The 16,060-nt window shown below is 31.4% G+C and overlaps 2 protein-coding genes across 7 annotated transcripts in view; one reads left to right on the forward strand and one right to left on the reverse strand.

Moving 5' to 3' along the window:
• The window catches only part of LOC108574426 (segmentation protein cap'n'collar), a 130,397-nt gene that overhangs the window by 103,267 nt on the left and 11,070 nt on the right, over nt 1–16,060 (forward strand). For 5 of the 6 annotated variants that reach the window (XM_017937013.1, XM_017937016.1, XM_017937010.1 and 2 more), the window contains exon 7: nt 1,465–1,689. In XM_017937013.1, coding sequence (XP_017792502.1) covers nt 1,465–1,689 — 225 coding nt within the window. The remainder of the gene's footprint in view (nt 1–1,464; nt 1,690–16,060) is intronic. The other variant, XM_017937012.1, reaches the window with a different exon arrangement.
• On the reverse strand, nt 2,181–5,046 carry LOC108574411 (ATP-dependent RNA helicase vasa). Its single transcript, XM_017936995.1, has 4 exons — nt 4,971–5,046; nt 4,198–4,260; nt 2,345–4,126; nt 2,181–2,267 (listed from the first exon to the last, which is right to left on the reverse strand). Exons 2-4 carry the CDS (start codon nt 4,252–4,254, stop codon nt 2,181–2,183), a joined length of 1,926 nt encoding a protein of 641 aa, XP_017792484.1. The 5' UTR covers nt 4,255–4,260; nt 4,971–5,046.

A 16,060-nucleotide genomic window follows, 5' to 3' on the forward strand; every position in this document is an offset into this window, starting at 1 on the left:
TACCATCATTTTATATATACATATATGACGATATTGTTAAAATTGATATAGACGCAAACATTAATATTTAATGATAGTTGAAATGAAATTTTCGTATGTATTATGATATGATATACATATGTATATCCTCCGAGAGAAAAGTCTAACTTCCAAATTTTTACATTCATTTTAAACAAATCTTTGTATCAGTAGGTTAAATACTTCGAGTGTTGTATCAACTGCACTATGCGACAATTACATAACCTCATTTGGTTATAACAAGGACCTTCGTAAACTGGAATCACTTTTAAAGCGATCATATTTTCCTTTAATCTGATGCACAATGACTTTTAGTTGATATAAGTAGAATTTATTTCTATACACATATAATATTCGTACACCGACTAATTTCAAACAACGTAAAATTGTGGTTAATTAACTAAGTTTTGTAAAACGAGTTCGTACATGTTTTCGGAGATCTCTAGAATAGACATGCAAATAAATATCAGATACTTGTATAACTTGCGAAATTCATAAGAAAAATGCAAAAATCGACAGATATATGCGAGCAATAAGTATTCGTACAATTGCTAAATGAGAAATATACCTTAAAATTTCAACAATAAAAAAGTAATTTATGTTAATTTCATAACAAAGAAATAAGTTAAATACATTAATTAATATTTCGTAGGATTTCCTTTTGATCTTATAATTACCACCAGTCTTCTGGACATTGAGTTAACCAAATTTGATGTTATACACGATGTAATTTTGTTCATATCCATCTCACTAACACAAGAACATGTCACACTCGATGTTGGGATAAATTGTAATAAATCGTGATAAAAAGAAAAAACTGCGAAACAGGAAAATATGAACTATTGTTCCTTATCTACAATTGGGGGGGTCAACAATTGTCCGGAATAAGGCCTATAACTTTTTACAGACTATACTGCGAATTGTATGTGAATCGTAAATGTCACTAACTCTTAGTTTTCCATTTGAAATTTCAACTTAATAGCTCACTCCTGTCATATGTTTTGGAGATATTAGATGACTACTTCATTACTAGTGTGCACCAAGAAAAAACAATAGTTTTGCTACACTAACTATTGAAGCTTTCGAAAAACTACACTTTGAAATAGTGCAATATCCCGCCTATAATCCTAACCTCGTGTTTTCAGATTATGACGTAGTTAAACCATTCAAAATAACTACATATGAAAGGCCTAAAATTTTTGACCCATATTAACTGAGTGAGAGACTATATTGAAAAACAATGCAGAAACACATATTTATTAATGCTTTAATAAATTTTATAAATATATTCCGGATAATTATTGACCCTCCCCTCGTATTTTATCACGCAATGCGTAAAACGCACATGTAGCAGATATAACAAATCTAATGAACAATGTGAAGAAATAATGCAACAAATTTTGTTCACCATCTAATTTTTTCGAACTCAAATACTCATTGCTATAGGTGGGTCATCAAATCTGGGTTCAGCCGTGGCAACATCAATGAATTTAACAAACAGCAGTGAACCGATGGGTGCAGAAAGCGGAGCAGCTTACAAATCTGAGCCGGCAGATATGATGTATTACCATACACCAACTTCTGATTCAATCAATCAAACAACTGATGGTTTTCTTTCATCTCTTCTTAATGACGAGGATTTACATCTAATGGATATGGGCATGAATGACGGTATGTACAACATTTTTATTATTTTAACATAAACATGTATAGATTTCCAAAGTTACAAAAGTATTATAGTTTTTATCATTATTTCTTAATAGAAGCTTTGACAAATGCTTATATAATTTGTTCTTAAAAACTAACATTTGTACGGTCGATAAAGTACAATAAACTGTGTCGAGAGATACAGCTGGAACGTTTCGCGCAAATTGCGCATCATTTCTTAAAGTTAAACTCTTTATATCAAAGAAGGTAACATTGCGTTATCTCATGTGTAACTTATACTTCTAAGGAGGTACATAATCCAGTCTATTTCACTTAAACGTGTTATTAATCATTGTGGAATCCGATACAAACAAAAAGAATTACTATTACGCATTGATTTCCATTCAACATCAGCATTAAATATGTGAGAACTTAGTGAATAAAGAAACAAAGTTTACTACCCTGTTTCTAACAAAATAATACGAATAAGTGCATAGACGAAAAAAGCAAACTTTCTACCATTCGTCTTCTGGTTCAAGCTGCTGTTCAGCGGGGGGTTGTCTGGATACTTCTTCGGCATATTCGTCTCCAGTTGTTTCAAACTGTATAGAAAAAATATCTATATACTGTCTATTTTTTAATTACAATATCATCATGGGAATATAATTAGATTACATACTCCTCTGACATCTGCTCCTCCAAACTTACTGCCCTTTCCAGGCATAAAGTTTCGGTTCGCGTTTCCACCCATTAACCAGTCTGGAACAGGTTGACTCGCTTGTTTCAGTATCCTAATAAGATCAGTTCGCAGGTGTCCATCATCGTCAGGATCAAAAAAGGAAGTCGCTTTTCCTCTGTTTCCAACGCGACCAGTTCTTCCAATTCGATGAACATATTCATCAATTCCCTTTGGTAAATCGTAATTTATAACATGTGATACATTTTTTATATCTAAACCTCTAGCAGCAACAGCTGTAGCTACTAAAATAGACATTCTTCCAGTTTTAAAATCAGCTAATGCTTCTTCTCTTTGTCTTTGTAATCTATCGCCATGGATACTGGTAGTAGGATAATTATTCTCAGATAAAAAAACAGCAATAAAGTCTGCTTTTTTTTTCATTTCAACAAACACTAAGGTACCACTTAATCTGCCTGCATCATTTTCTCTCTCTAAGACTTCTCTGAGTAAATCTTTTTTTTTGTTTCTGGCAACTTCGTAAAAATTTTGTTCTACATCTGAACATGCTCCACCTACAATACCAACTGCGAGAAATAGATAATCGTTTAGAAATCTTTTTGCCAAGTGTTGTACCTCATCTGGGAAAGTAGCAGAAAACATTAACGTTTGCCTTTCACCCAGAGGAACCATACTCTCGTGATCTACGATCTTTTCAATACTAGGCAAAAATCCCATGTCTAACATACGGTCGGCTTCGTCCAGGACAAGAAACCGAACAGAAGAGAATTTAATTCTTCCTCTCTCTAGAAAATCTAATAATCTTCCAGGTGTTGCTACAAGTATATGACAACCCTTAGACAGTTTTCCTCCTTGATGAATTACAGATGTTCCACCATATGCAACTACAGTTTTTATAATTGAGTTCAAAGAAAATTTAACAATTTGTTGCCATATTTGTATAGTAAGTTCTCTGGTAGGTGATACAATAATCACTTGTGGTTCACAATATGTTGAAGTTATAATTAAATCAGTAGGTTTTTCTAATAATGTATTTATAATAGGAACAGCAAATGCAGCAGTTTTTCCTGAACCTGTTTGTGCACAAGCCATTAAATCACGGCCATTCATTATAATTGGGAAAGCATATTTCTGTACTGGAGTGGGTTTTGTATATCCTGACTTTTTTATATTTTCCAACACGATATTTCTAAGTCCAGTAGCTTCAAATTTCTCTATTGGTTGAGGTACATTTTCCCCACTTACATTAACTTCAATCTTATCATACTTATCAAAATTAATGCCCATTTCAACTCCATTTTCAAATAAGGATTTTTCATCACTAGGTAATTCTGGTGGAATGTATATTTCTCTAGGTTTTTGCATTGGTTCTTCATCATCATTGTCACCATGTCCAGAGTATGTTCCTTTTCGCCTCACACCTCTATTATCCTGATCAGTATCACCACCATCCTCATAGTCATTGTTTCTTCTGTGATCTGAATTTCTATCATCACCATCTCTATTTCTAAATCCTCCTCTGCCCCGATTACTTCCCCTTCCTCTAAATCCACCTCTACCATTGTCTCTCCCTTTGCCTCCTCCTCTACCAGTGCCTTCAAAATCATTGCCATCATCATTACGTTGCCAATTATTTTCACCACCAGATTCATCATTGTTTGTATCTCCACCATTGGAATTTTTATAGCCTGCACTCCAATCATCATTGTTGTTGTTTTGTATTATAAAACCACGTCCTTTTCCATAACTGCGTCCACCTTCAAACTAATTTCAAAATTTATTTACAATAAATTCTTATTAGAAATTATTTGTAAAATGGAAAAACTTTTACTCACAGAAGATGTATTCTGTGCATTAGAAGAACTAAAATCGTGAACCCAATCGTCGTCCATTATATCCTATAAAATTTTACAATAGAAGTTATAAACAAACCGCTGAAATTCACAACAATAATAAAATTTTGCATTTTAAGTTAATACTATTTCGTTACAATTCGAAACATGAAACTGTTAGAAAACAATTTAACCGATATATTATGCACAAAATATTTCGTGCATATTATTATAGAAAATAAAAATTGGTAAATATTATATTTACTTTAATTTCAATAATACTTAAACATACATCCTGCTACCAAAAAACCGGTTTGCAAGGACATCGTAGCACAAAGCATAATATGTGAAAACATTCTCAAAGAAAAATCTATACAAACATGAAATATATTTGTTTTTATATAGGCATCGGCTCACGCTTCTAAGAATTGAAAAAAAAAATGTGTTACAAAGTAAAACACTTTTTGCTGTTCGTGTTTGACCTAAGAATCTACAATACTATTTCCTATTGTTTTGCTTGAATACCGTGATACAAATTATTTTGTTTATGTAAAATAGCAACGATTAATTGTATAAATAAGAGTGATCTTTATTTCTTCCGATACTGGTTTATTTAATTACGTACAAATGTCATTCAGTACTAATTAAGTATATTGATTTTTAATGCCTAGTAAATGACACGTGCATATTGAGAAAAGGAAGCATCGTATTTACCGGCAAATATGGCGGAACAGTATTAACGACGGATAAAGTTACTTTAATTTAATAGTACTTACTCTTTGATCGTCGATGAAAAAGTATAAGTAAAAGCGATTAAGCTAATAGAATCGAACAGATCGATGTGACAAACAATCTTTCTCGTTAACTGTCGAAAGACGAATAAGACTATTCGACCGTTACAGTAGAAACGCTGACAACGTTCAACCGCTACCAGTAGCGAACAAAGAACTGACAGGGTAGCCAACTTAAAGGACTGTGGTTCTTACGAATCAACTATCGAGTTTTGAAGTGAGGCGCGTGCGCACTGCGCACTGCGTTCAACTTTCTCAACTACGTAATAAGACGTTGACGAACCCATGATCTTTTTAAGTTGCAAATTTACGTGAAATAAATTCTTTATTCGTGAAATATTAATTATATTAAAAAATCTCATTATTGATTAACAAATTTAATATAAAAAAATTATTGGTAGCTCACAGTAAATCTAACTCAAACTTTTGATGTACAATTGTTTAGAATCATTAAAATTAATTAAACGTCAAAATATTGACTGTATTGTTCAATTGATATTAAAATTACGTTTTCATAGTAAAAATGTAAAATAATGCATTTCATCTTCCAAATTTTAAGCTAGTGAGAATATTCGGTGGATATTACTCAAGGTCAAATCTCTTCGTTTGTTTAATGAAATTTATACTTTTAAGTTTAAGTTTAAAAGTAACAAAAATTGATTATAAAGTTGGAAAATTTTCTTTTACATAACCTAATACAATTTTATTTATTCATATTTAGTACTGTATTTCCTAAATTTTTCATGTTGCAACTTGTATAAACTTCATATTTGTAACAACATGTATTACTATTATTAAAATGTGCCAAGGGAATTGAGACTTTCAAAATAATAGTTGAAAATACAATTTTGTTATGATTTATAAGAGTCAAATTGTTTTCTTGTTACGTCATAAATTATTTAAAATTAAATATACGTAACAAGTTTAATTAACATTTTACATTATTTCAAATTTTTTACCTTTATATCTAGGTGATTCTTTCGCTAGTTAACCTAAAGGCAGTGCCGGTGATCATACTGCAGCGATAACGCTGTATCGGTATGTGTGATCTGTCACCGGTCTTCACACTGGTATCCATTAGCGACTGATCACATATACCGACGCGGCGTTACATACCGCTGTGATGTGATTGGCGACACTGCCTTTAGATTAACTAGCGAGGGAATTTCCCTCTCTTAGATTAACGTTTTTCTAATAATAAACGTTCGTAATATTTTCAATTTTGATTATATGTGCAATAAAAACTTTAAGCATGTTTTAACACTTCAGAATTATCAATCGTTTAATTATTAAGCATTTTTAAGTTTAGTTATCAGTGTTGCCAATTGTGTAACGTTATCGTTAACGTAGGAACAACAATTAGTATATTAAATTAAATTATTCTAATAGTTCCTGTTATTTAAAATTTAATAATACATAACAAGCATGGACTAAATTAAATAGAGTATATTATCAACGATAAAATACTAGAACAATTAAAGGCGATAAAATGAAGTCAAGTATTGCGGAAATTGACGTCATTAATAGCAAAATCGCAGTTACATTTCTGATATTAATTCGCTTGACTTTAACAATGAACGCGTCATAAAGATACACACGTATTGATCGGTATACAGATAGAAAATAACAAATAACGCCGAAAAAAAGAAGAAAGGTTATTCGTGTACCACCGGCCCGATTTTATAAATGTTCTATCTGTCAGACGTAACATCTTGACATAAAGAGTATTGAATGTTCGTTTGTGACGTTATTTGTTTTTAATTTTCTGTTTAGGAAAAGGTGTACCACAGTGACTAAAAGAATCGTTGCATCTACTTTTTAATAATTCTTCAAAATATACATAATCATTTATAAGTGCACTTCGCGAATATATTTCTCAAAATTTGCTTTTTTATAATTATGGAATTTATTACATATCATATTTTAAAAAATAACATACATGCACATATTAGCTTTATTTATAATCATAAATTAAAAACATTAGTGTTAAGCTATATTTCAAATTAATTATTACATTATGTATAAAGTATTAAAAAGGTTATACATAACATTGCAAAATTGGTCACTGTTCGTAGTGTTTAAATAATTAGAATATTCTTATCAAAAATTGTTAAAATTACAATAGCTAAAACATACTCTTTACAGACAACTGTAAGCAAAGTTGAACGAATGAATTTCTAAATCTCCACTTTCTTTGTGAATCCATCACGTTTTACGAAATTGAGGTGACCATTCCTACAAACCAGATGGTATACATACATACATACTTACATACATGTATACGCAGGTCATCCACGTGTCGTGTCCTCATAGAAATGAAACGAATTTTGTACCTGTTTTATATCCGTTTTTTCGAAGTTCATACATAAAAATTACAGATCAATGTGTATTCAAATTCTTCATTAGGCCATGTAGTGGATGAATTTTCAATAACGTTATTTATTGAGACAAATTAACCATAAAATAAAGTTTCCTAATTCATGAATGAAATCTTCATTTACCATGTATGTAGTTATTTCAATATTTCATAGATTCGTATACTTATATATTGCACTATTAATATTTATAAGTATATATAGTGAGATTATAAGAGAATTAAGGAAGTATTTAACTAATGATACAAAACATGTCAATTGTCTTAATATTTAAGGTTAGGTTATATTGTTATTTGTAAGAGTGAGAAAGTAATCATGTGCATTATTTCCGTGTTAATGTTTATAGATGTTCATAGCATGTAGTTAATTCTCCATGTAATCACAAGTGTAGTTTGAATTAAGTAGCGTAAAGTTATTTATTCATCGTACGAGTAAGTCGATTGACTTGATTAAATGACAAAAACAGTACTGATACCGTGACGATAAATATTCATGTGCTAAGATGAATCGGCAATTTTGTTAGTATAGTATTAAATGGCTTCTAACTATTGGCAAAAACATGGAATTCATTATATTTGTTCTGTGTAATTTTAACAGTGTAATTCGTAATCACACTATTGAAAGACATACGTGTAATATACAGAGTGGACCACTTAATTCGTACACCTGATAAATGGAATGTTGTATTTTTTAGGACAAAATTCAGAAGAATATTAATTTCCAAATAAAGAAGTATTAACAATTATTGGTTCTAAATGCAATAGTTAACGAAATATTTTGCTTCGTTTAATAATGAATTACAATTAATTGATATTCAAATTATATAGTGTTAACAAGAATTTACAAAAAAGATATTTTAGCGATATTTTTTAGATGAATGGATTTTAAAATCGTAATAATCGTTAAAATTCTTATGCTAGTACGACAATAGACCACTAAACAGAAAACAATTTCCTGTAATATTGTAAAAGTAATGGAGAAAATTGAGTTTTAAAAAAGTAAAGAAATCTAAAAGGGCAGCTACCTGAAATGAAAGTCTGTCCTTTACAATAGAGGACGTATGGTTACCGTAACCCATAATGTATTTTCTCCCAGCGCTATATTCTATGGCATGACGAAGGGTCTCGTGAAAACACGCTGATTATATTTTTTGAGGTTATTTAAAGTACCGAAGCACTTTATCAGTGCAATAAGATCTGTCTTTGTTTATTTGTTAGTTTATCGTGGATCAGCCTTGTATTTTTCCTCACTGACAATAATATTACCTTTGACCAAATAATATATATCAATGAAAACATTAAACGAATATATTAATGAAAATTTACATTTTCAATGAGAGATATAATTCTAGTTACAATTAAATAAACGCTCAAAATACGTAGAAATGAATCTCACCTTCAAAAGTGATAATCGAACTGCAAATTGCCGATTTGCAAATTTGTTCAAGGAAGGAAATAAAATGAATTATAATTTATTGAAATTGTTATACACGATGGATGATCATTAGAGACGATTAGAGTGCGCATTATGCAAACGTTTCAACGAAAATGTAAGGAGAAACGACACCGTGTGAGCATATATATATGTTATATGAATGTTTACTTGAAACGTGATTTGCATGATTCGCCGGAGCGATGAGTAATGAAGAAGAAGCGGGTACAGCGGTGACTGCCGCGGTAGAGTACGACGATTCTCCACGACTGTCCATGCTTTAACCTAACATTCAGACGAGGTTTACGAACACGTACACTACACGTGCATAAAGGAACGCGGCTGTATTCGCATATGTGTGTCACAAGCCGGCAAGTGACTCATTCCCTTCTTTTGCCATTGCATCTCGTCAGCCGATCGTAATAATAGAACGAAATTGATTCATTCGCTGCAACAGTGATTCGCTTCAAAGCCAGATACTTTGTAGATAGAATAAAGAAGCCATTTATCTGCATCTTATCAGTGTAACGATACTGATTCCTAAAGTTTCTTGTACAATTATTCGTTTGGTACTTCTTCGAATACAATTGAGAAAGAATGAGAGCAGCTTGACAAACTTCGAATCCTTTAGACGTTCTATACAATTGAAATATTTAAATGTATTAGATCATTTAAGGCACTTAAATTGATACTACCTATTTTAAACTACGTAAATTTGAAAATCAAATATTTCAAGACAAATTGTTTGATATAGTAATGCACGCTTAGGGTAAAGTATATAGACGCTAATCAATTGATTTATGATACGATTATACAGGGTGATCCTAGTAACTGGGCCAGACTATAGCTCTCTTCCAAGTGAGGTTAGAAAAAAATCGTAGAGGGAAACATTGCATTATTTAACCAGCTTTACCATACTATGGTACGATTGTTTTTCAGAAATGCATCGATGCACTTTGCAAGGGCACCAGTTGCTAGAATCACCTTGTATATTTAGAGAAGAGATGGGAACGAAACTTTGACACACCATGGGTGGCATTGTCACCACGTCTTTGCTAGCATACCTCTGAAAATATGCTATGTTTTTCCTCTAACTTACACTCCAGAACCTTCTAACCATTCTTCCCTTTTTTAGTAGTTTCCTTTTCTTTTGTTCACTTATCCTCAACAGTTTTTCTTTCACCTTTCTATAGCTTTGAAGCTCACAGATGGCGTCCAGACTCGCGCATATTCGGACGGATCCTGTCTTCCTCAAATCTTCCTTTGTCAAGTATTTTCCTGATTTCTATTATGTTTCTGCGTGCCTCGTTCATTTTTAGGGTTTATGTAAAATCTGCAATTTTCCATTGACTTTCGGTTCTTTTCGACTTCAAGTTAGATACAAGGTACTATCGTTCAGAATGTTAGGTTATGTATTTCATATTTTGACATTTACCACATGAAAAGCATTTATTAGAGAATTGTGCAAAGATAGTGGAATCATGAAAATATAAATATTTTTTAAATCTTCTTTCGTTATTTGATTAAGCAACGGAAAAGTTAAACGATAGGACGTAATTGAAAATATCATTTTCTGCGTATCTTCAAGTTTTTCATGCAAATTAAAAGTTTTTAAAAAAATTATTTTTTCGAAATTTATACGTAAATGTGTTTTTACGAGACTGCAAAACGTGTGCTAGAAAACGTTAAGCAAATGAGGTACGCGATTAGATGAAGAAAAAGAAAAACAAGAAGTAAGAAGAGCGAATTTTTGCTTAAATAATAAGGAAAAATACGTAAATGTGACACATTTTGTAACTGACTGAATTAATTAATTAGAATAACTTCATAATTATTATGATTAGATAAATTTGATTAGATATGATTAGATAAATAATTAATACTAATTAATAATAACACATACATACATATTCTGTCCTTTAACTCATTCCATGAATAAAAATAAGAAATTAATCATATAAGAAATACGTTTTTCTAGAGGTATTATACTAGGATGCATAACTTTCCTTTATATAATTAACTATGTTACAGTATTTTGAATTATCAATTATCAACAAATGACGCGCAGTTATGCAAATGTTAAATCCGTTCTTCTGTGAATTGGGTATTAAATAGAATCGCAGTTCCGTTACATGATACAGTAAGATTTATTTTTACTTCTTGTAATACATTACCATGCTCGTTCACTAATGGTTATGAAACGAATTTTTCGATAATTTTTACGAGAATGTATTTTCTATTAATGAAAGAAAAATGCATTAGTTCAACATTCATTTCACGAACAATTAATACTTCTTTCTGATATTATAAAAAATTGCTGTAATTTACAGGTAATTTAGACAATTCCTTAACCTCGAAATTTTGCGAACCTATACTGATCTGTCCTCGGTAAAGTAACTTACGACGTGTAATATTTGGAATACGTCTGTCAAAATCTTGTTAGAAAGTTTATACATAAATCCTCCATTGGAAATAGTGAAGTTATAATGTCTCGGGTGACATCATTCCAGTCTTAATTCCGAGATATGTATCTTTGTTTACTTGGAATAACGCATCAGTGCAGTGGTTGTCAAATCTGTATTATAATAGAAACGATCTCGCACATACTAGTTATATTTTTGAAAAGCCAAATATTGTGAATGAAAAATGAACATTATCTGTTGAAATACTTGACCTCGATCTGCTGTATCCACGTCTATTTAAATGCTTTTCGATGAAAACGTGAAAAATGTGTTACGTAACATGTTCTCACTTGTATTATATGACTTTCCTAATATGTCGGTATTTCGAAGAAAACACTTTTCGAAAGAATCTTTCTTACTTCACGAAAACATATTTACTCCGTACGACAAATATTGAAATATTTCTTTTTTTTTTTTTTTCGAATGATTACGAAAACGATTTTTCACAATACTACTCTGTCGAGTGTTTCCTTGAAATATTCTAATTTTTTATGGTAATAAACTTGTCTATGTGACCAATGTATTTGTATTCTACACGATGTCAGAAGATTTGTGGAAAACAGTACTGTTTAACACACAATTGCCTTTCGTGTTGTCTACGGCTCGAGACTGAGCTAGAATTGACTACATATTGCTATCTCTTTACGCCCCACCACTTCTCAAGTAAACTGGAGACCAGAATATGACCTAAGAGCGAGCTAGTTATATGGTGCTTACATTCGTACATGGGACACTAAATGTTTCATGTTCTTGCAATTGCATTTATTCGAAATCATGTTCTCATAAATTTTTGGTGATTCGACATAATTTTTATCCGTTACACCGACTATTCAGATTTTCGTAATTATCATCGTTGTTACGAGTATAGAAATTACAATCGAAGTAATCTTGCAACGATGAAGTGAAAAATAAAGTGAAAAACAAACGAACAAAAAAAAAAAAAACTGTAACAGTTTATTTTTCTCATTTCGATGATGCATCAACAGTTGAATCATCCGTTGATGCATACGAGAGGTAACGCGGGCATTTGACTTCGATAGGCAAGTTCCGGGAAATGATGGGGATAGCTACGGGATAACTCGGGAGGCGAAAATCAGGACAACTTGAGAGACAGTGATGTACTAAGTTTCATGCAAGTCGTTGTTAATTATCGTATTTTACAGTAATTGAACTTCGTAAATCATTTTTATCGGAAATTTCGACTAATTGGTTGAAATTGTTTTTGCAAGAGAAACAAATCTGCTCTCGTACTCGCAACACAGTCGGGACCTGTATTTTTCTTTTTCAACGTACACTGTCGGTCAAAAGTTTGGAATCACTGGTGCGTCGCAAGATTGTATAAAAATTTCCAGAAGAAAGTTAGCAATTTCAAGCATTTGTTAATTCAGTCTTTTTTTTTTTTTATCGTTCAAGTTAATCGAAACGAGATAAATTGCTATTTATAATTGCTGGCAGATTTTTTATTAATGTAAATTAACAGGTGTTCCGAAACTTTTGGAAGGTAGTGTATATTAATCTTGCTTTCGTCAAAGTATTTTTATTTCGTCCGACTTTATCGTTACTTTCATAACGTTCTTACTTAATAAGATGATGCGAGAAGATAATTACAACTGATGCTTATCGGACTTACAGCGATCACTTATCTATAAATTTGGCATTCGCACACGTTGTATATTCCAATTATATCCTGATACGTGATTTTAATTACAAAAATCACCGGGTCTGTGAGGTTTCAAATAAAAATCAGCGATACTCTGTGTATCGTTGATACACAAAAATGTTTGTTTCTGTTGTACAAGCTAAGAAATTTCTCTACTACATACAGGGTGGGCCACGTGAAACAGGTCATCTAATTATCTTCTCTAAATTTTTACATGTAATTTAAATAGCAGAAAATGAAAGGAAGTTTCATAATTTGATTTAAAATTTTTAGAGTGCAAAATAGACAAAGTCAGCAACATACAGTAGACAAATATACGTATACGTTCATTAAAAAAAAACAGAAGTGACTTTGAAAATAATAGAAAAGAATGGCGTTTATAAAAAAGTTTTTCTCCCGTACTTGAAACCATTTAAATTAGGTATACAAATTGTCTCATACCACCATAGCATGAGAAGATAATTAGGTGGCCCATCCTGTATAATGAATTACAACGGGAGGATTTTAACTCTCCAATCACGTAGGAGTGATTGAATACCAATCAGTACATACGTATATATACTTACAGCTCGATTCATGTTTTAAAATCGCTTGACTCTTAATGATATACATGTAGGTAAGGGAGAAGGTTAAATTTAAATATAGTAAGGTAAAATAAGACAACATTGATACATAACGTTGTTACCCGTTTGAAACGGTTTAATCATAGCTTTAAAAATAGTTCCAGTTGGTAGTAATACTGATCCTATAAATATTACGGCTGCATTGCTGTATTTTGTTGATAACTACCTACTGTTTCTTTCATAACAGAGGAACAGAATGTACATTATTCTTACATTGGAAAATAACACACAATTTGATTGACATTGCAGTATTGAAATCGATTTTTATTTATTAAATGCTGATGCATATTAGTATTATTTAAAAATTTTTTTAAACTGTTTTGGATAATTAGTTGTATGAAGTTTGACAAATTTTTTATTTGTTGATTTGTAGTTGTTTCATTCGTTGATTCCATAAATACCATTTCTCCATTTTAGTTTGAATATTTTAATTTCTTACTTTGTGTCATTTAATGTAATTTTAACTTCAAATTAACATTTATGTTTTCCTTTACTTTCTCTTGAGAGTGTTTTTTTTTTTTGTTTTACCAATTTTTCTCCTTCTTATATCTTTTATCTCTCCCTTATATTAGAAATCTGGAAGTGTACATTATTCATCGTTAATTATTCGGGGTGTTCCATAACTGGTGGTATAATTCTAAACGGACTGATTCTTCATGAAAAGGTAGAATTAAATTTGTTCATAAGGAGCTTAATTTTTTGAGAAAATTTAATTCAACGAGGCTTAGTTTTCGAGAAAATCCCATTTCAATATTTCCTACGAACTCTTGCTTCCGCTCGCACTTTTATGTTGATAAACAGAGATAATGTCACATTCCACAGAGAAATAGTCAATACAGAACGTAGTATAAATCTTCTGCAGCTAAAAGAAGGAATCGTACAGGCTTCGAAAGAATTAATATGTCAAAATATGGTATCAGTAATCCACGATTCTCTGATTCGAAGAGCAAAGATTTGTGTATATCAACTAGGATCTCACTTTCAACAATTCGTTCAGCAGTGTAAATTTTTAATTAAGGAAATCGTTAATAAATATATTATCGGTATTTATCGTGACACTGAATTATCATTTATCATGAATATTTAAATTAAATTTTCTCGAAAAATTTCATTCTATATTTTCACTTCATTTCTTCACGTAGAATCACTCTCTTCGCTCGATAGATTTGTAGCATATTGGTATAATTAAAAATTTTCGTGGCTGTATCGATGTGATAATAGATATTTACATTTATAATAATAGATATTAATGCGGCGATATGATAATAGATATTCGTTATTATCGTATCTTTAAAATTGTATTGTACATTCCCATTGATAACTACCTGTTGTTGTTCAACACGTATATTTTATTCGATCGACAATTACGTATATCGATAAAGTTATAACACTATCAGCGTTATAAGTATTTCGAGACACTAAGTTAGAATAAGTTGCACGCATGAAACGAAGTTCTGAAATTCTTTCGAGAACAAATTGATGCAAGAATGCATCAGCGTTTATTTTCATAATTAACAGTGCATTTGTATATACTGGGTGGTGCATAAGAAATCATCTTATTTGAATAGACTATTATTTATGTTACCAGTGTTTCGTCTGTGAAATTTATCGTGGATCAGTACACTCTTTAAAAGCAGAAATATATATAAACAGAAATATTTTTCAGAACAGTAACGTTCATTAACCTGCAAACTCACCTGTTTTAAGAGCATTTCATTTACTTTCCTTTTGTAAATATTTTAAGTTACATAAAATCTTCGATTTTATTTTGCAGTTAATATGAACTTAGATATAAATTAGAAAACAAATTTTTCTTTTCAATAGAATTTAAAGTCGCATCAACATTTTGTTTATCAGCAACCGTAGCTTTATTCTACATTTCACAATAAAGTTTGCATTCCACTTAAAAAATTCTTTTACTTCCTCGAGGTTTCGTCGGGAAGAAAATTGTTATTCTGAATAATAGAAATTATTACAAAATTATTAATTATTGGCTGACGAACAGTTTCATCGTTTCTTAATGAGAAGATACCACCGAGATGACCCATAGAATTTATGATACAGCTTCACGATAACGTCCTAGGTACTTCTTATTTCCCTTCTTTTTTGTACATTTTATATTACAAATGTCGTTCGCGGTGGTAGGTCATCGATTGAACGTTATTATGCTGATATCGCCAGCGGTTATCGACTGACGGACGTACGCGTACAAATCATCGTGAAGCGCTGTCGTTCCAATTTCGTAATACGTATTATTTTCTTTGTGCATTCCACATGCTGTACTCGGTTAACTAGCATATGCTATTGAATCCAGTTCGGTATTTGCAGTACCAGTCACAACAAACGTTCAAACGATAGGCGCTTTATGAATGTGTCACGTGTATTTCACAGGTGTGTCACCTTTTGCTTCTCTATCTTATTTCCAGCCGTGTTTATTATTTGCACGCATATATTTACGTTTCTACTGGAATTAAATAACGCTTAGCCGTCGGTCAAATGTTTTTCAACTTTTTGCCGAACACTC

The sequence above is a fragment of the Habropoda laboriosa genome, unplaced genomic scaffold, assembly GCF_001263275.1.
Source record: "Habropoda laboriosa isolate 0110345459 unplaced genomic scaffold, ASM126327v1 scaffold214, whole genome shotgun sequence".
Classification (NCBI taxonomy): domain Eukaryota; kingdom Metazoa; phylum Arthropoda; class Insecta; order Hymenoptera; family Apidae; genus Habropoda; species Habropoda laboriosa.

What these genes read in the sequence shown, in the direction of transcription:
- LOC108574411 (XM_017936995.1), bottom strand. Translation starts at nt 4,254, where the DNA reads ATGGACGACGATTGGGTTCACGATTTTAGTTCTTCTAATGCACAGAAT. An exon ending in ATGCACAGAATACATCTTCT is followed by an intron (nt 4,127 to 4,197) that starts GTGAGTAAAAGT and finishes TTTTGAAATTAG; the next exon opens with TTTGAAGGTGGACGCAGTTA. An exon ending in GAGGAGCAGATGTCAGAGGA is followed by an intron (nt 2,268 to 2,344) that starts GTATGTAATCTA and finishes TTTTCTATACAG; the next exon opens with TTTGAAACAACTGGAGACGA.